Consider the following 21,703-nt stretch of genomic DNA (forward strand, 5'->3'; position numbering starts at 1 on the left):
ATGGAGAATAAAAGCCCATCCTCACAGATGCCCACTGCACTGAGGATAGGAAACAGTGTCACCACCGATAAATCTACAATAATTTCAAAGCATCTTTCCACTGCTGGCCATGCTTTCCACCTGCTACCCCTACCCCGGTCAACATCTCACCACCCCCTGTAGGTGAACAGATGATCTCCGCATGAGTGGTTCCCATCTTGAAACATGGAGGAGGTGGTGTGATGGTGCTTTGCTGGTGACACTCTCAGTGATTAATTTAAAATTCAAGGCACACTTAACCAGCATGGCTACCACAGCATTCTGCAGCGATACGCCACCCCATCTGGTTTGAGCTTAGTGGGACTGTCATTTGTTTTTTAACAGGACAATGACCCAAAACACACCTCCAGGCTGTGTAAGGGATATTTGACCAAGGCGAGTGATGCTTCAGATGACCTGGCCTCCACAATAACCAGATGTCAACTCAATTGAGATGGTTTGGGATGAGTTGGACCACAAACTGAAGGAAAAGCAGCCAACAAGTGCTCAGCATGTGGGAACTCCAAGATTGTTGGAAAAGCAATCCTCATCAAGCTGGTTGAGAGAATGCCAAGAGTGTGCAAAGCTGTCAAGGCAAAGGGTGGTTACTTTGAAGAATCTAAAGTATATTTTGATTTGTTTAACACTTTGTTTACTACATGATTCCATATGTGTTATTTCATAGTTTTGATGTCTTCACTATTATTCTACAATGTAGAAAATAGTGAAAACAAAGAAAAACCCTTGAATGAGTAGGTGTGTCCAAACTTTTGACTGGTACTGTAGATTTTTACAGACAGAATGATGAAAAAAGTATTTATCCACAATTTGCTCTGGACAAGTCTGGTCCTGTAGTGTCTTAACAAAATATTTACGCTGACTTCATCCAGTGTCCACAATAACTGGTTTGCGTGATATACAGTGGGGCAAAAAAGTATTTAGTCAGCCACCAATTGTGCAAGTTCTCCCACTTAAAAAGATGAGGCCTGTAATTTTCATCATAGGTACACTATGACAGACAAAATGAGAAAAAAAAATCCAGAAAAACACATTGTAGGATTTTTAATGAATTTATTTGCAAATTATGGTGGAAAATAAGTATTTGGTCAATAACAAGTATTTGGTCAATAACAAAAACGTTTCTCAATACTTTTATATACCCTTTGTTGGCAATGACAGAGGTCAAATGTTTTCTGTAAGTCTTCACAAGGTTTTCACACACTGTTGCTGGTATTTTGGCCAATTCCTCCATGCGGATCTCCTCTAGAGCAGTGATGTTTTGGGGCTGTTGCTGGGCAACACGGACTTTCAACTCCCTCCAAAGATTTTCTATGGGGTTGAGATCTGGAGACTTGCTCGGCCACTCCAGGACCTTGAAATGCTTCTTACGAAGCCACTCCTTCATTGCCCGGGTGGTGTGTTTGGGATTTGTCATGCTGAAAGACCCAGCCACGTTTCATCTTCAATGCCCTTGCTGATGGAAGGAGGTTTTCACTCAAAATCTCACGATACATGGCCCCATTCTTTCTTTCCTTTACACGGATCAGTCGTCCTGGTCCCTTTGCAGAAAAACAGCCCCAAAGCATGATGTTTCCACCCCCATGATTCACAGTAGGCATGGTGTTCTTTGGATGCAACTCAGCATTCTTTGTCCTCCAAACACAACGAGTTGAGTTTTTACCAAAAAGTTATATTTTGGTTTCATCTGACCATATGACATTCTCCCAATCTTCTTCTGGATCATCCAAATACTCTCTAGCAAACTTCAGACGGGCCTGGACATGTACTGGCTTAAGCAGGGGGACACGTCTGGCACTGCAGGATTTGAGTCCCTGGCGGCGTAGTGTGTTACTGATGGTAGGCTTTGTTAATTTGGTCCCAGCTCTCTGCAGGTCATTCACTAGGTCACCTTTTTTGGTTCTGGGATTTTTGCTCACCGTTCTTGTGATCATTTTGACCCCACTGGGTGAGATCTTGCATGGAGCCCCAGATCGAGGGAGATTATCAGTGGTCTTGTATGTCTTCCATTTCCTAATAATTGCTCCCACAGTTGATTTCTTCAAACCAAGCTGCTTACCTATTGCAGATTCAGTCTTCCCAGCCTGGTGCAGGTCTACAATTTTGTTTCTGGTGTCCTTTGGAGTTTGACTGTTTGAGGTTGTGGACAGGTGTCTTTTATACTGATAACAAGTTCAAACAGGTGCCATTAATACAGGTAACGAGAGGAGGACAGAGGAGCCTCTTAAAGAAGTTACAGGTCTGTGAGAGCCAGAAATCTTGCTTGTTTGTAGGTGACCAAATACTTATTTTCCACCATAATTTGCAAATATATTGTAGGATTTTTAATGAATTTGATTTTCTGATTTTTTTTTTTCTCATTGTCTGTCATAGTTGAAGTGTACCTATGATGAAAATTACAGGCCTCATCTTTTTTTTAAGTGGGAGAACTTGCACAATTGGTGGCTGACTAAATACTTTCTTGCCCCACTGTACACATATGTTCATACTTAATGAGACGACATCACCTTATTTGCATATTTAGTTAAATATTTCAGAAAAAAAATACAAGTCATTTGTGTCTACATTCAGCTGGTAAAAGTTGATTGTAATATGATTAGGGGAGGGGGGGATGTAGTACCTGGCCTTAAGAGAGTCTGCCAGACTCTTGATGACAACACCACTGATTTGTCAGCTTATTTCACCTAAAGAGTCCACATCTTCAGAACATAGCCCCACTGAAAACCGGGTGACTAATCACACAGTGGCAGTGTGTGTTATTGAGAATGTCTGGCTCTGAGAGACGGTCCGGAACTGACTACAAACCACACACCCTCTCCCTACGTCATGACTGCAGTTGTGCATTGGAACAGTGGGCCCTGTATTCTCACACACTGCTACTTCCACTCACTATTACGGAGTGTGAAGGACACAGAGCTAATAATGACTCACAGCTCCCTTTGTTGCAGAGCAGGCTAATGATGAAACAACCACCCTCTCAGGAAACACATTAGTCACCAGGCAACCCGATAATTATGTCAGAGTAGGCTTAGGCCTAACCTAAAAGAAGTGAAACAGAACAAATCAAAATAGTACAGGGCAGAAGAAATTAAGCTCAACTACAGACAACTGTACTCAACACCACTTCAGGCTCACCTCCACCCCGAGCCAGTGACGTTCTTCTGTTACTAAGCTATACCATTCTGCCTTTGTTTTCATCTCCTCTTCAGACATGGAGAGAATGATGCCACTTTCTCAGTCATGCAGCTCACTCCTGTGGCTAGGAGTCTCTAGCCTAGCGGAAGGAAGCCAAACACAGCAAGATCACCAGCACCTCACTGAGAGCAACTAATCAGTGAGCTTACAGAGACAGACGAAGAAAGGAGCATGATGGGAGCAATGAGCATGTGATGGAGATCCAGAGGTGAGCTCCGCTCTTTCCTGGTGCCGTGGTTACCCCCAGTCTCAAAAACGTAACCACATGTAACATGGATTTGCATTAGTATACGCATCAAAAAGCCCAACGCAAAGTTAAAACCTCACTTTTCTATTTTTTGAGTCATTACATAAAACATTTTGAGGGGCAACTTGTCAGAGGACCCAGCCAGTCAGTCTATTCCCTACAAGGTACTTCGACATATCTTCAAAATGTATCACTTCAAATTAGACCTAATCGTGTGCCTTCATGACTACTGGTTTCAATTCAATTTTCAGCCAACTTTATATTATGAATTTACCGTTACAAATGAGCTTGCAAAGTTGCTAGCCAAATAACGTTAGCCCTACTAACCCTACTACGTTAGCATTGCATGAGTCAGCCAGCAGCTTTCAACACCTAGCTAGCTAATTTACAGCTTTAATAGTGAATTGAGCCACATTAAAGTACACCAAAATTTTGGAGATACATAATGTCACCTAAATCAGTTATATGCATTATCTTAGCCAACAAGCTAGCCAGCCATCTGACAACATTAACTATTTTAGTCTGCTAACTAGCCTAGCCAGCCAACCACCACAATCAGCATAGGTAGCAAGCCAGAGCCAAACATTGTTAACAACTTGAGACCAACTAGCATAGGCAGGAATCCACAGAACACAACTAAAACAAATCGAGCTGATCAAAAGCAAAGAGACAGCAGAGACTTACAGATTGACAGCTGGGTCCCATCAGATGTTAAAAGAGTGGCTGAGTTACTAATGCGAGAGCCAGGAAGAGAGGTGCTTCAGAGGTAGAGGCCATTTCACCGGGCTGAGGGAAAGGGTAATCCAAGAGATCTAGCGAGGAAAATCCAATGTAGATCGATTCCAGAGACAATAGTCCAGATGCGGCAGAGGGCACAGGAGATGAGGGAAACATTCAACAAGCCGGCGATCGAAGGAAGGTGGAACAGGCAGGTGGAAATGATCACAACAGCACAGTACAGACTCAGCTGTGAGTCAGCTAGCACTAATCCATGTTTGAAAAGTTAGAAAACTCGGTTAGTCTACATCACAGAGAACAGGCCGAAAAGTTGACGAAACAAATAAAAGGACAAAAAAAACTATGAACAGACAAGGTACTAAACAGTTGCAGCAAGCAAGAATGATTTTCCCCTTTCGTGAGACCGAGGCAAGAAGGGACAAAGAGCCTGCCTGCTGAATATGCAAGATTTCCCACATGTGGGGAATGCTCATGGATTGGTGATACCAATAATAGCTTGTTTAAAATCACACTTCCTCATTATTGGTGGATTGTAGCCAATGAGAGAGAGAGATAGACATCTATACATACACATACACATAGTAGATGACTGACAGGGGGCACTGTTTTGAAGTCACCGCACCTCTATCTTGGCACTCTCCCACATTGTAAAAAATATTTTGGAAGCTATAGAAACGCATTTGTAAATGTCTACGTTTGTTTTTGCCATATTTATTCTAAAACAGACACCTTAATGCATACTTTAAAAATTACATGAGCTAAACATAAAAAAATCAACAGTATCTCGGACCTGCCTGGTGTGTTCCTTGTTCTTCATGATGCTCTCTGCGCTTTTAACGGACCTCTGAGACTATCACAGTGCAGGTGCATTTATACGGAGACTTGATTACACACAGGTGGATTGTATTTATCATCATTAGTCATTTAGGTCAACATTGGATCATTCAGAGATCCTCACTGAACTTCTGGAGAGAGTTTGCTGCACTGAAAGTAAAGGGGCTGAATAATTTAGCACGCCCAATTTTTCAGTTTTTGATTTGTTAAAAAAGTTTGAAATATCCAATAAATGTCGTTCCACTTCATGATTGTGTCCCACTTGTTGTTGATTCTTCACAAAAAAATACAGTTTTATATCTTTATGTTTGAAGCCTGAAATGTGGCAAAAGTTCGCAAAGTTCAAGGGGGGGCGAATACTTTCACAAGGCACTGTACATGTAACTTAATTGAAATACTGTAGAATTCCATTAACTCCTATGGAGGGTGGCTTCTTCTGGGGAGTGCCAGTATGGCCAACCGGTGGCCTCAAAGCCTCTCATTGGCTAATCCATAGCTTCAGCAATCCAGGGTTTATATACATCATTAATTGTAGTTTACCACTGCCAACACTAGGTATGGAATGTAATTACATGCTAGCCTGTTGAGTGGTTAACGTTAGCCAGCTCGAGCTAGCAAACAAACTCTGTACCAGAGTAGGTTCCCTGAAGGACAGTAGCAATAGAGCATTGTGGGTAGTGCCGTAGGTAACCGAAAATAAGTAAATAAATATTTTGAAACCAAAAACATTATTTTTGGAATTAGAAGTAACCAGATCGTGGATTTGGATATCCATTGTAACAGAGACTTCTTTCTCCCACTTAGGGCTCCCGAGTCTCAGTGCTAGAGGCGTCACCACCTGGTTCCATTTCAGGCTGTATCACAACCGGCCGTGATTGGGAGTCCCATAGGACAGCGCACAATTGGCCCAGCGTCGTTAGGATTTGGCCGAGGTCGACCGTCATTGTAAATACAAATTTGTTCTTAACCGACTTGTCTAGTTAAATAAAAGGTTAAATACATAAATTATATTCTGTTGGATTTGCACCTTGCATGGCTGCTGTTGCGTTTCCCTACATACACACATCAGGCGGTTGCAGTGGTATTGCACCACTATTGATGTGGGAGGGAGAACGTATCTTTGGAAAAAACAAACACCGGAGATCAGCTTGGCTATGTGTATATTTGTATTATTTTGGACTTGAATGTGAAAAATGTGGTGTTCTGGTGGATACCAGTAAAATACCATGGATAAAGATTAAATGTAAAGAAACCCTCCTCAAATATGTCCAATGTTAGCCAGATTAGAAAGGAGGGGGGAAAAAAACAGACTAACAAGTCCATGGCTGTTGGCCCCCGGCTGCACGCGTCATGCCTTAAAATGCTTAAATCCCTCTAGAGAGTGACTGTCTGTGCTTGAGAAGGCGACAATGGGTACTGTCTGCCAAGAGCGGGGGGGGGTTCTAGCAGCACTAGCAGGGAACATAATGAAGCAGCACTCCAGAGATAGATAAGGAGCCAATGAGGGTGAAAATCCTCTTCCTCTGCCCAGGAACCCAGTGACTGACACGGACAATACATCGCCTCATTGCCTTCGCTCTAAAGAGACCTGCCATCTTGTCCGAGTGGTGTTGTTCATTAGTCAGATGTGCAGTCAGAGGTTCATTGTGTTGATCAAGGGGAGAAACACATTTGAGCAGACAATGGTGTGAAATAAGACATCTGTCTTTATTAGTAGCATCCGTGAGGTCATGGTGCCAACATTCGGCTACAAGAACCTGGTTCATGTTTGATGGTGCTCAAAAAAATCCTGAAGAGTACTGTTAGTGGGGGTCATCAAGGTGATATTGGACATAACTGGGTGGGTTCCCTTATGAAGCACCCTACTTTCAAATTTCCAGTAATTTCCCCCTGGCCTCTGCACTGAGAAGCAATTCCAAACAAATAACACAATCTATCAGAGGCTGCCCTCTGCTTCACCTAGACTGGTGGTGGCACAAAGGTGTCTCCATGGTGATGGCAGACACACTGGCAGCGTTCCCGTCTCCCTGTACAACACGTCTGCTCACACACCCATACAGGCAGAGACTGAAGCTGCAGCCCCATTCCTCTGCACCATACCGGAGTTCTAGACAAAGCTGAGTGTTGGTGAACAATGTTGGTGGACATAGGGCTGTGACAGTAATTTAATAATAGTGTAAATGACGCTTATGGATAAAGTCGTGAAAATAAAATAAGTCAAAAACTTTTAAATAGGCCTACATTATTGACCAAATTAGCTAAATGTATTAACTTTATTTTCGTGTAGATACACTTTACCTAATAGTGGGGGTATTTACTAATGAATAAGCCAATGTTCTGCTAACTTAAGCTAGACTGTCAATTAAAACGGTCTGCATCTGCACTATCCAAATGTCGCTTGATGCTCCAACAGCTACACCGCTAGATGCACGGGGGTGTAGAAGCGCTAGCCTATAAGACTATGGCACTTGATGTGTGGACTTGCATATTTCCATTGTTTGCTTGTAAATAAATATGGACAATGCGCCAATCCTTTCCAACCTGGCATGGTATAACTTAATGCGTAATCTTTTCTTAAGTTACAGACATGTATATTTGTTTCCATTTTAATGATTGTCAATTTAATACTATCGCGTAACTCCCTCTCCCATTCATACTTTCCTTGTCAATTCATCTTATTTCCTAATTTCAGAAAGCTTCAGGTAGGCCTAGGTTTTTTTAAATATGTTTTAAGGAAAGAATAAATATTTTCTTGTGTCTGACATACGCTGGTGGCTTTGATTGACGGGTTCTTTTACAGGGATGTGTGTGTGGAGAGAGAGAGAGAGAGAGAGTTCGCTGATTCTCTCTATAGGTCTAGATGTCCATCGATTGACCACAGCATCAGGGTGTGATGTTACATTTTGAAAAAAAAAACATTGGACTTGTGTGTCGAAATATGATCCGTATTGAATTAAAAAAAAAAAAATTGCAGAAAAGCCAACAAGACATGGATAAGTTAGGCATACATCTATGAAAAATGTGACAATCCTCTCCAATCTGACATTTCTTAATTTGTATACTGGACTAATATTTATAGGTAATAATGACTAATGGTAATAGTGAAGTTGCAGAGAAAAGCCAAGTTGCATAGAAAAGCCAAGTGCTTCTTTTGAGTCTGATATGCACCCCCCCAACGATTATGTTGGATGACCGTACATTGACCTGGCCAATTACCATAACCTCAAATTCCAAGACCGTCACAGCCCTAAAAATGGACAGCTTAGAAGAGATGTTCCCATTAAATTGTCAAATATCATTGTGACAATGTTTAATTTTTGGGGGGGTAATGGTTCCGTTTGTTTCCGTCTGTTTCACGCACTGTAGACGTGAATGCTTTGAATAGCTGCACGTCTTTCTCACTCGAATAGAGGAAACACATTTTCCGCACCTTACTAACAGGCCAGTTTACAGACAGGCCTACTATTCTCGGTTTAGGCTAAACTTTGTATGTGCCAAGCTTGTGATAGGTAGGGCAGTGCTAGCCTATTCATTCACAAGAGCACACTGAACATTCACATAAGGTAGGCTTGATAACAGAATTATCAGAATCAGCCGTGACCAGGGTTAGTTTCCCACAATGGGCCTCAAACCTATCCCCAGACACACATTTCCTCCTTCAGATTCTCTGGATCACATTTCCACCACATCGCATGATGAAACCATGGAATTTGAGCTGGGAGTCTAAGCTGCTATGAGCACATAGCTCATATGGCTATGAGTCAAGATACCTGGCTATGACCTTGGTAGTCATCGGTCACCGATTTCACCGGACGATTAACATCCTCTTCTAGGTTAGCTTCATATTGATTAATTAACGTCATTCATGAACAAAGACTTGCCGAGGGGCAGGAATCTGTGAGAGCAACTTCTCACAAATAAAGACTTCACTCACAGTCGAGAGGCAGGAAACGCAGAGAAGAGAACAGAAGAGAAACTCACTCTTCCCCCTCATTCATGGGTTGTGTCCTTCTTTATTCGAACCAGGGGGGAACGACTGCTTCTTCTCATTGAAGCCAAGAAGTTCAAGGCCGACTGCGGTACTGCAGGCATTGTTTGCAAAACAGGAAAATCTTTGGAGTCAATCGTTGTGTAAATACATTTTTAAAAATTGAAGACAATCATTGTACGAATAATTAGTTCTATTATATCAGATGCATGTTTTTGAACTGATTGTTTAAAACAAAATCATACACAGAAGTATGGATAATTTAGTAACTAATGGCTGCCTGCAGTACTCCAGTTGGCCTTTTATTTAACCCTTATTTTACCAGGAAAGTTGACTGAGAACACATTCTCATTTACAGCAACAACCTGGGGAATAATTACAGGGGAGAGGGGAGGTTGAATGAGCCATTGAGCCATTGTAACCTGGGGAAAATTAGGTGACCATGATGGTATGAGGGCAAGATAGGGAATTTAGCCAGGACACCAGGGTTAACACCCCAACTCTTACGATAAGTGCCAGGGGATCTTTAGTGACCACAGAGAGTCAGGACACCCGTTTAACGTCCCATCTGAAAGGCGGCACCCTACACAGGGCAATGTCCACAATCACTGCCCTGGGGTATTGGGATATTTTTTAGACCAGAGGAAAGGGTGCCTCCTACTGGTCCTCCAACACCACTTCCAGTAGCATCTGGCTCCCATCCAGGGACCCACCAGGACCAACCCTGCCTAGCTTCAGAAGCAAGCCAGCAGTGGGATGCAGGGTGGTATGCTGCTGGCCAAGTTGAGATACTCAATGAGGGAGCAGCACTGAGCTAGCCTGCAACATCACTTCCTAGGAGTAGCTCAAACTGCACATACTGTGTCTACATAACTCTCCCACGAGACACCATCTTAGCAGATTTCCTGGGCTTCCAATGCACTATTGAGTCTTCACATAGGAATGAATGGTGTTATGTGATTGATGGCTTTGTGCATTCATATATGTGACGCGACTCAGGAAACAAGGTGTATGTAGCAAGTCACGACTTCACAGGAGAGCGTTTTGAACGTAAAAAATATTTATCAAAATGTGTTTTTTGGCAGAAATGCCTTCTCGAACATGTGAACTTTCATGTGTCTTAATATCAAACTTATGTCATCTGTAAATACATATAAAATTGTTAAATTACAAGCCTAGTTGGTTTAGACACAGAAAACCTTCCCGATAGCCATGATTGGCTGAGATAATGAATGGGCTGGATATGCCGAGAGAGGAGTTTGAATTGGTTTGCGGTGTTGCAGCTTGCATCTATAAAATGACTTGCTCATAATGCGTAGATTATCCTTTTACTGCAGTTTTTTCGAAAGATATGTTAGCCATGGAGCACTGCAAATATGTTGCTACTGCTCTCAATAACATTGGTGGCCGGAATTTATCAGGCGCTATTGACAAAGGTCCGTTTCTGGATGACGATTGTGCCATACAATGCTGACTCATTTCATAACACGTTTTGAAATCAGTGGAACACAACGGGCCAAACAAGCTGTGCAAACTAAATGGAAACACAGGATGTCTTATAAAAAGGGTTTGCAGACTGCCATGAAGCTTTCATCCATGTATACAGGTAAGAATCTAGCTACAGATTCAGATATTATAGGTTTCTAATTTTGTCCGAAAGTTGTTTTCATTGCAAACAAAAGCTTGCTGTTAGATAGCAAGCCAGTCATCAAACTCCAGCTGGCTAACTAACATTGAACCTAATGTTTTTTGTTAACTTTAGCTTGCTATGATAATCGGTGTGTATTGTAACGTTACTCTACAGAGTGGGATTATAGTTAATTTTTTAGCTAGCTAGCTAGCTAATGTTAACGTGACATGTCTAAACAAAAGATACCAAGTTAAACCTTGCTGTTAGCTCGCTAACATTAGATGGCTGGCTTGCTAGTTAACATTAACTTGTGTATGAAGCGTGTGTAACATTAGTGATGTTTTCTCAGAATGCCATTTCGCATTGCTAGTTATAGCCTAATGTTAGCTAGTTAACTTTAGGCTAGTGTTTGGTTAACTTTAGCTAGCTTGCTGTTAGCTAACCAGCTGACATGAAAATGGCTGGCTAGCTACAGTAGCAAACATGATCTGTTTGAACTGTGTGTAGTGATGTTCTCAGGATGCCATTTCGCATCCATTGTATAATAATGCTAAAATATTTGCATCTTGAATGTGTCTTTCAGCATTAAATCAGTAGAACATGCCCGACTCTAATCCGCCAGTCATACAGTCATCAAAAAGAGAGCTGGCCCAAGCAAGCAAAGGCAGCAGCGCAGTCATCAACTACACTCACCATTTCTTCCCCAATTACGGAGTTGGACCTGAATTGTGATAAGTGCAGTGGCCAAAACAAGAACAAATGTGTGCTCTGGTATTGTGCCTGATGGACCAAGCTCCATCACAATCTGGACCTTCACTTCCTGATCACAGGCCACACCAAGTTGGCCCCGGACTGGTGCTTCGGCCTCATCAAGCAGCGCTTTAGAAAAACCAGAGTGAACACTGAGATTGCTGATGTTGTGAAGGACAGCACTGTGACAGGGGTCAACATCCCACAGCTGATTGGACTGGAGGATGGTATGGTGCTTGTGGAAAACTATAGAGGGCAACAACATCTGACTCCGTACTTCAGGCCATTGCCACAGATCAAGCGGTACCAGCACTTCTGGGTAAAAAATAGTTTTTTTATTTGTATGAGGTTATTCTTATCTAAACTTGGGAGGTGAATTAATGTTGTGCAGGGTTGTAATGTCTTCAGATTTTTTGTTATTCCCTATTTTACAGCTTCGATGCTCTGGAGCCTGGTGTTGTCACCAAGGAGCGTTCCGACTGTCGAGCAGCGCTGACATTCTTCCTCCCATAGGTGGTCCCATTGTTCCTCAAAAAATACAGTGTATGATATACCCTTTTGTAGCTCTGAGTCTCTACTTTTATCCGATATAAAAAACTGAAATTAAAATTTTGCTACATAAGACCGAATCCAGGTGGTGAGTAACATATACAGTCATTGGTTCGAACACCGCCAGGCTGCAGCCTCTCTCGGCCGAGAAATTTCTTCAGAGCTTAAGGACCATGGAGAATAATGAGTGTAGGAAGTGTCACCTCCACACCAGAGGAAGCAGCCCCTCCCTTGGCCTCTGCTGACAAAGCCACTGTCTTGCCTGCCTCTCAGAGACAACTTCCTGTGACATGGTCCAAGCTGAGAACATAGGCTTCACACAACAAACCCCTTGTATGATTAGCCTATAGGGACCTGAGTTTTTCTTGGTCAGGGTATATGGGTCAGAAATCTTTGGCCAGGAGTTACCGTCAAGTAACCGGAGCAGCACAAACTCTTGGACCCCATGTATGAAAAATGGCATAGGCCATTGTCTAGATCCTATAATTTACAATGTCCATGCGTCAACTATGTTTCCTTAGTTTTCATAAATATCTCAGGGCACGGCAAGTGGGCTACAATGCAATAACAATAACCATAGTCAGAGGCCATGCATGAAATGCATCGAATTTCTGACAGGTCAAGAGTTTCTCACATGACAACCTTCGCTTGATCAGTGCTTTAGCAATGAATGAGCAGAGGGTTGACATCGCTTTGCCATTGTGGAAAACCTGGTTAGGGAAAGGGGATACTTTGTCAATTGCACAACTAAATGCATTCAACCGCAATGCGTTTATAATTATTTAATCGCTAGGCTATCGGCGGAGGACAATTTTGTTACCAGTTAAGGCTGAAATAGTTTCTCTCCTGTTAAATGACTTCCTGAAAGTTACCATGAGACTCACTGAATGAAGGCTATGAAGTCCTGAAAATGTGTTATCCAAGCACTTAATGAAATGGACTAGTCGGCGACATATTCCCAGTGCTGTACTTCATTCATAAAATGTAATTGATTTATTGTCCATGTGAATTAGGCTTATGTTCCCTATTTAATCATCATTGATCTGATCTTGATTATGATCTGATTAACACAGACATAGCATTTCAATGGATACGGTAAAAGGACTCAAAACCAATTACTGTAAATGAAGGGCAGTGTAACATTGGATGATTAGAGGTAAAGCAATACATCTATATGAAACGTCAGCCTCTCGTATGTGGCCACACACACTTAAAATGATATCACCCATCACAAAGCAATCATAATAACATAATAGCAGCCTAAATAGTGTAGAGTAAACCACCAGACCAATCCCACTAAAAACTTAAGGGTTTAATCACATGGATCATCAATCTCTCCCCAGTATTTTCATCCTGCAAGGACATTGATAGAGGAGTGCTGAACTTGCCTAAAGCCAGTGGCAGTGCAATCAGTCTTCCTCAGTCAGTCACACACGCACACTAGTGATGGGCATTTGACATTGAATAGTGAAATAAATAATAATCATTCATTATTTTCAAATATATATATATTAATAAATAGAAACGCTCTCCATTACATGGCCTATGCAGAGTCACCAGAAAACTCTAACATCCTGTTCAGGGATACAGCATTTAACTGGCATTGCTAGTTATAGCCTAATGTTAGCTAGCTAACATTGAACCTGGTAGGTTAGCTACCTGCAGATTCATGCAGGGTAGTAATGTTATGAGTTGGGATTATGGTTCAATGTTTGGCAAGCTAGCTGTCTAAACAAAATACTCCACTTTGCAAGTGACCATTTCACTACAACTTCTGTATCCTGTGCATGTGACAAATACACTTTGATTTGATTTTATATAGTATGTGTTTACCAGAGACAGTAATGTGAAGAACATGACCTGCACCAAAGTCAAATTAGGATATAACATTAGGCCAACGAGTCAGTGTCCAAGTTATGAAATTCTCTGGTAGAATACCCTGCTTTTATTATTTCGTCACACTCACATCTGTAAGCTATTTTCTGTACTTGGCTCGCCATTAACTTGTAAATAATGATCTGGTTGTGAGTTTATTTTCCTGTAAAAATGAAGACAAATGAGCTAAAGTGAAGACGTTGTGGAGATGTTGCTATATGATATGGTCATTATTTGAACTGGCTATCTAGCTAACAAGCTTGAAACAAAGCAACTTTCTAAACAATGTTTTGGTTCAAGTTGCCGGGATTGCAAGATTGCCATTTAGTAAATAAATTTTTAAAACAGATGAGTTTATTGGTGTTAAAATACACTAGTTATGCTATTTTGGACCACCAGGCTGCTGATGTCATGCAGCCTGTAGTTTACATTTTTTGATAACGACAAATTTGACATTGGACGAGAATAGAATGTTCATGATGTCACTGCGACAAACTGTCGATAGACATAGTATAAACCAGTCTTTATTCTTGAAATCTTTGGTTGTTTAAGTAACAGTGCATTAGAAAAGTATTCAGACCTCGACTTTTCCACATTTTGTTACGTTGTAGCCTTATTTAAAAATGTATTAAATAAAACAATTCTCAATCTACACACAATACCCCATAATGAAAAAGAGAAAACTGGTTTTTAGAAATGTTTGCAAATGTAAAAAAATATATTTCTGCATTTGATTTTTTTTTACATAAATATTCAGTCCCTTTACTATGAGACCTGAAATTAAGCTCAGGTGCATCCTGTTTCCATTAATCATCCCTGAGAAGTTTCTACAACATGATTGGAATCCACCTGTGGTAAATTCAATTGATTGGACATGATTTGGGAAGGCACACACTTGTCTATATAAGGTCCCATAATTGACAGTGCATGTCAGAGCAAAAACCAAGCCATGAGGTCGAAGGAATTGTCTGTAGAGTGCCAAGACAGGATTGTCATGGCACAGATTTGGGGAAGGGTACAAAAAAAAAATGTATGCAGCATTGAAGATCCCCAAGAACACAGTGGCCTCCGTCATTCTTAAATGGAAGAAGTTTGGAACCACCAAGACTCGTCCTAGAGCTGGCCGCCCAGCCAAACTGAGCAAACGAAGGAGAAGGGCCTTGGTCAGGGTGGTGACCAAGAACTCAATGGTCACTGACAGAGCGCCAGAGTTCCTCTTCCAGAAGGATAACCATCTCTACAGCACTCCACCCATCAGGCCTTTTGTGGTAGAGTGGCCAGACAGAAGCCACTCCTCAGTATAAGGCAGAGCAGCCCGCTTGGAGTTTGCCAAATTTCGCTTAAAGACTCTCGGACCATGAGAAACAAGATTCTCTAGTCTGATGAAACCAAGTTTGAGTCACGTCTGGAGGAAACCTGGCACCATACCTACGGTGTAGCATGGTGGTGGCGGCATCATGCTGTGGGGTTGTTTTTCAGCAGCATGGACTGGAAGACTAGTCAGGATTGAGGGAAAGATGAACGGAGCAAAGTACAGAGAGATCCTTGATGAAACCCTGCTCCAGAGTTCTCAGGAGCTCAGACTGGGGCGAAGGTTCACCTTTCAACGGGACAACGACCCTAAGCACACAAAACAATGCAGGAGTGGCTTTGGGACAAGTCTCTGAATGTTCTTGAGTGGCCCAGCCAGAGCCTGGACTTGAACCAATTCAAACATCTCTGGAGAGACCTGAAAATAGCTGTGCAGCAATGCTCCCCATCCAACCTGACAGAGCTTGATAGGATCTGCAGAGAAGAATGGGAAAAACTCCCCAAATACAGTGTGCCAAGCTTGTAGCGTCATAACCAAGAAGACTCGAGGCTGTAATCGCTTCCAAAGGTGCTTCAATAAAGTACTGAGTAAAGGGATCTTCTTTGGGATCAGTGTCCCTTCCTCTGGACGATTGAGCTAACGTAGGCTAATGTGATTAGCATGAGGTTGTAAGTAACAAGAAAATGTCCCAGGACATAGACTTATCTGATATTGGCAGAAAGCTTAAATTCTTAATGTAACTGCACTGTCCAATTTACAGTAGCTATTACAGTGAAATAATACCATGCTATTGTTTGAGAGTGCACAATTTTGAACATAAGGTTATTAATAAACAAATTAGGCATATTTGGGCAGTCTTGATACAACATTGAACAGAAATGCAATGGTTCATTGATCAGTCAAACTTTGCACATACACAGCTAGTGGCCAAAATGTATATTGCACCTGGGCTGGAATAATACATTATGGCCTTTCTCTTGCACTTCAAAGATGGTACAAAAGAACAGTTGTTTTTTTTGTATTATCTTCTACCAGATCTATTGTGTGTTATTCTCCTACATTCCTTTAACATTTCCACAAACCTCAAGTGTTTCCTTTCAAATGGTACCAGGAATATGCATATCCTTGCAACAGGCAGTTAGATTTGGATATGTCATTTTAGGCAAAAAATTGTAGGCTGAATGATAAAACAGCTATTTCCATGTAAAAATGTTATGGGATGCGTTTTTCTCCATAGTTTATTTTTTAAATGGTAGGCGACACTGGTAAGCCCACATTATGATCAAATAGCCACAGTAGCCGACTTGGCCACTGTCAAAAATGTAACTTAAAAGAGGTACAGCCTCAGTGGTCACAGTAAACACGCACCGGAAGTTACAAAGAATTTTCACATCGTTCAAGTTTGCACTCAGTGCCCCAAAAAACTAGAGGGAACATTAGTAATACTACCTTTTTATGTATAATGTTTTTAGCAAGCACTCTTATCCAGAGCAATTTACAGGATCAATTCGCTCGACAGCACAGACACCCCACACACCTAGTCGGCTCTGGATTCGAACCAGCGACCTTTCGGTTACTGGCTCAACACTTCCCCTCTATGTTATCTGCCGATTGCTTGCTAGCACCCACATGAGGGTGAGGCTAGCGTGGCTAGGAGAGTGCCGCTTGTATAGTGTAAATGGCCAGTGTAACACACACACACACATTGGAGTGTCAGAATTCTAGGCAGCCATCTAAATATTAACATATTTGATGCCACTGATTAAAGTAGGAAAGCAACACTCTCCAGGAAAGAGACTGAAGAAAGAACCAGGCATATAAAATGTGTGAACAGCATCCGTAAGAGTTTAATGTCTGGCATGAATAGCAAAAATGCTTCTAATAGCCTAATCCCCCCCGAACACTCCCCTCTGCAGCTCCCCAGCTCCCAAACTGGCCTGTGCTCAGTTCCTGATAATAACACAGCCTACCGTCTGCCTGCGGCTAGACAGCATAATCCCATTGGTGGCAGGCAGCACTGCAGACAAGAAGGTTTCCCAACAACAGAAAACACACAGGCTCAGGCAAGGCAACCCCACCAAAAAGGGATGTGAATGGGCCCGCGTAATCTACCATGCAGGAGAGCAATCCGGGCCTTGGGGACAGAGGAATAAGGGAAGAGAGGGTGTAAGAGATAAAAGCTCCTAACTACAATCCCTTTGTTGAGAGAGCCTTCAGTAAACCACGTTTGTGTGTAGACAGACACACAGTCCCAGGTGAACCTTGGCATGCCTGCACTAAGTTAGGCCATAGTGAGCTTGCTCACACTTGTTTGTTAATGAGAAAACAATGAGTTGTAGTGCAGCGTTCATGCCTCAATCTCTCTCGGCGTGCAGGCAGAAGTCATGAATTCCTTGCTCAGTTCCTGGCACCACACTTTATAGTTAAACGCAGCTGTTTCAGTGCAGAATTGTTTTTTTCTGTAAAGCTAAACATGATAGAATGTGCCATACTGTGGACCACCTCTGACATGCATGATGAGAGGCCTCATATTGGCGTGAACCAAGCAACTGGGGTGAGATGTTATATATTTAACTAGGCAAGTCCGTTAAGAACAAATTCTTATTTACAAACCCGGACGCTGGGCCAATTGTGCACCGCCCAATGGGACTCCCAATGACGGCCTGTTGTGATACAACCTGGATACGAACCCGGGTGTCTGTAGTGATAGATAATTTATTCATACCTCTTATCCTAGCCCCTTAGGAACAATGTCAAGTTTCGTCTTTGGGAAAACATGATGTTCCGAGGGACACGTCAAACACGTGCACTTGCTTTAAAAATGTGTTTCTGAATTCTAACGCTAGATGGCTCTCGCCATGAGGACATCTTTGTTCGGGAAGGGACATTTAAATTCCCGTCCTCGATTTGACCACCCAACACTCCCATTTGGTCCATTTCTCAATGATGAGACAAACATTTTCCAACATCAAAATGTTTCTCTAGAATTCAGGCTACTTCCTCTTCCTGTACTGGCGTGGACGGCAGTACACCCGTTGCCTTGCCTATTGTTTATTGCCCCCCAAACCCACAAGTCACTTATTTGAAATAAGTTAAAAGCAAGTTAATATGGCATCCTCAAGGCATGAATCGTGACATGACAACTAGTTAACACAGTAACAAAAACTTTTAGCTACAGATGAAGGTTTAGGATGTCTGGCTGGCTGTCAGAAGGCGCAAAACAAAACTTGACAAACACTAAAAACGACAACAGAGCCGAGACAACTGTGCTTGATTCGAAGTTTCTGCTCTAAAACTGATTAGATAACGTTACATCTACTGCAAATAAAGTACAATTGGCTGATAAATCAATTGTTAATTCTACTCCTAACCAAATACTATAAAATAACTAGCAACCGCAGGGAGTTCATTTCCGTATAATTGCGTGTTGTGTTTACTTGTGCAGAGATCTGGCACTGGGATTTAAACAAACAAAAATACGTTTAAAGACTCCGATTTCAACTACCACATCGTCCGTTGTATGTCTAAAAGAAAGTAGGTAAACAAACGAATTTGTAGCCAAGCTGCGCAAAGGTCTGTTCGCTCGCGCTGGGTGCTCGCGAGATGCTCTGCACGGTCTTGATCGAACCTCTATTCACAGAGCGAGACTGACATCGCAATACGACTTGACTTTCCTTAACAGATTATTAGGACAGTCGTTGACGCACTCCTGTCATTTTCAGGTATGTCATTAAGGAATATGTCGGCTCCTTACCTGCCATGAAACCAGTCATTACAAATGTCGCATTCAATCATAAACCGGCTAACATCGTAAGACTGCCGGCAGACACAGTACAGCGGGGCCGCCGCCATCTTCTTAGTGTCCAAACAAACAACGCAGCCAGAAAGTTGGGCGGGGACTGTTTTCAACATACACGGAAAAAGCCGAGGGCGAAACGATAATTAACGATAACGTTGGAGGAGACCACATGACCACTCTGCGAAGCATGATATTTGTTAATCATAAAAAGCAATAATTTACTATTATTCAATCCAAGCAACAATCGCAACACCATAATGTAGGCTATATTAACTCAACTTGCATGCACGCTAAATAAAATAACAAGTTGTAGAGTGTTATAAGCCAGATATCTTTGACGTGGCCTGTTGGCACCAGGTGCTCCAAATTGTAAATAAAAGAGCGTTGCCTCTGGTATAAACGTTTGGCTAAAGTGGCGATTCCGGTTGGACCAAACGGCGAAATCTTTTTTTAACCCAAAGTATGGAAACTAGTGTGGGACTGGAATGTGATGTGGCATATGTGTAGGACTTTTATTGTGCTACCCATCCATACCTGTATTCTAATTGGCTCCTGTATTAGAGCAAGGGCTTCTGGGTAGAAGATCAGTCAGCGCTGCCATGATGTAGTGTGTGGGGTTGTGCCAATCACTCTCCCATTATTATGTATTCCCTTATGAGATATACAGTCTCATCATTAACGTATGAAGTCTGATCCACTGGTGCTGCATTCTGTTAGCTTCTTCAATTACAAGACCTTCAACCTACGTCCTTACACTAGGAACAACATTGCAACTGGTAGTGTTTGTAGGCATTGTAGCTGTACATCTATAACATACACTTTTCTTCTGAATCAAGAAGAGAGAAAGTATTGACAAGAACAGGCTTTAGTTAAAAAGTTACTGAATCCTTTCTTCTAGAATTCACATATTGCAGTTTTAATGTATATGGTTGTTCCATATAAGTTCAATATCTTTGACTATATTCCTTTATATTTGAACGAAACCTTCCAAACATGTTTGCCCATGGTAGGTGGTCAGAAAGTGACAATTTGGACCTGGATGCCAAAACATTTAGGAGACAAAGTTGCTTAAAGTTGACTCATTTTGTAGCTACAGATTGTACACCAAAGTATAACCAAAGAGTTTTGGTGTCCATTGACAAATCTATGGTGGCAGTTGGTGTGAGGTGTTCCTGTAACGCCCAGTAATGGACTTAAAAAATATTTGGTTATATCACATTATCTTGCGTACAATATGTAGCTAACCCATTTTGCATACCCTACCATGAGACATCCATGTCGAGTTTGATATTTTTGAAAGCAAAAATAGAACATGTACTTTTTTTTCTTTAAAGTCAATTACCTAAAATTGTAAACCCTGAATTTTCTCATGTTCACATATATTGAGACTTAGATCCTATTTTAGATCTGAGGTTTTGTGTTATGCCCGCCATTGGTTGAGACACAGCATTCTCTTAAATACAGAGAGGGTGGGTGTCATTTCAATCATAGAAACAAATCATATCCATCAATCAAATGTATTTATGAAGCCCTTTTTACATCAGCAGATGTCACAAAGTGCTAGACAGAAACATAGCCTAAAATCATAGACTACTTCAGACCACTACAATTTAGCTGGTACATAGAATTTCTAAGTTTCAACAAAGTTACGGATATACTGACAAGATAGATGTCTCTACAACCAAACAATGGGAGTCGTTGTCCACAAAGCATCATTGTGGGCTGTCTAGCTCCTGCCTATCCTTTCTTTGGATTGGTGGATGCATCTCATTATTGTAATCCTTTTTTGAATATTTGATGAGGGTTGTTGACGTCAACCGCCTGTATTCAATGGAGAGAAATGCTATGCTACTAGCCTCATGCCATCAATATGGATAGCCATCTCAGTGTATTTTCTCAAAGTTGCCGGGATTTCATGTGTCCTACTTACATCAGTGTACTCGCAACAATGTAAGCATTACAAAACTTCTATTCTGTCAAATAAACCTCATGGAGCAAATAAGCCATACATTTTGTTGTTGACCAAATTTGACACTCATTGACCTCCATACAAAAATTCCTTGCTTGGTGGGCAAAATGACAAAAAAAATGCCACCTGCTGGAGGGAGACAGGTTTTCCGTGGAGTTGGGCCTCTCTTGCGCATTCTCTCTGGTTTCAATTACTACCAGAAAGATGGCTCGCCAGTCCGCCCACCGTCGAATGTCAACTTGAATGCGAATGTCTATTCTATTATCTATATTTCTATGATTTCAATAGGTTTCCTATGGAAGATTGACAGTTTAATATAAGACAATGGATATTCCCACTCAAGTTAACATTCTCTGATGTGAAGACCAACCATAATCCTGTTAATTGTGGTACCAATGAAAAGATGACATTTGAATATTATCCAGATGTTTTGTTAATTTATCAGCCAGAATATGACACCCAGCCGTGATTGAAGAGCACACGGTCATAATCCTCTGATCTAAAATACGGTCTAAGCTACAACATATGAACATGAAAAAAGTGTTGTTTAAAATGTTTTATTTTTTTTCTCCAGTAAATTATACAAGTTTGACAACCCTGTTTGTAAGCTTTCAAATGATACCATACTCTACAATTTATCTTTTTCAGTGATGAAGTCATGGATGTGTCATGGTCAACTACGAGCACCTCTATCTCCTGAATGTTTTGGTGTTTAGGTCCAAAAAGTCACTTTTAGAGCAAACATGTATGGAAGGTTTCATTCAAATTAAAAGGGTTACAG

The 21,703-nt window shown here is 41.6% G+C and overlaps 1 protein-coding gene across 1 annotated transcript in view; it reads right to left on the bottom strand.

Moving 5' to 3' along the window:
- kdm7ab (lysine (K)-specific demethylase 7Ab) overlaps positions 1 to 19,008 on the bottom strand; it is a 40,245-nt gene extending 21,237 nt beyond the window's left edge. The window contains exon 1 of the mRNA XM_064951486.1: positions 18,909 to 19,008. Within this exon, the coding sequence (XP_064807558.1) occupies positions 18,909 to 19,006 (98 nt within the window). The 5' untranslated portion in view covers positions 19,007 to 19,008. The remainder of the gene's footprint in view (positions 1 to 18,908) is intronic.
- Between the last annotated feature and the right edge of the window lie 2,695 nt (positions 19,009 to 21,703).

This window comes from Oncorhynchus masou, chromosome 31, assembly GCF_036934945.1.
Source record: "Oncorhynchus masou masou isolate Uvic2021 chromosome 31, UVic_Omas_1.1, whole genome shotgun sequence".
NCBI classification, from domain to species: Eukaryota; Metazoa; Chordata; class Actinopteri; order Salmoniformes; family Salmonidae; genus Oncorhynchus; species Oncorhynchus masou.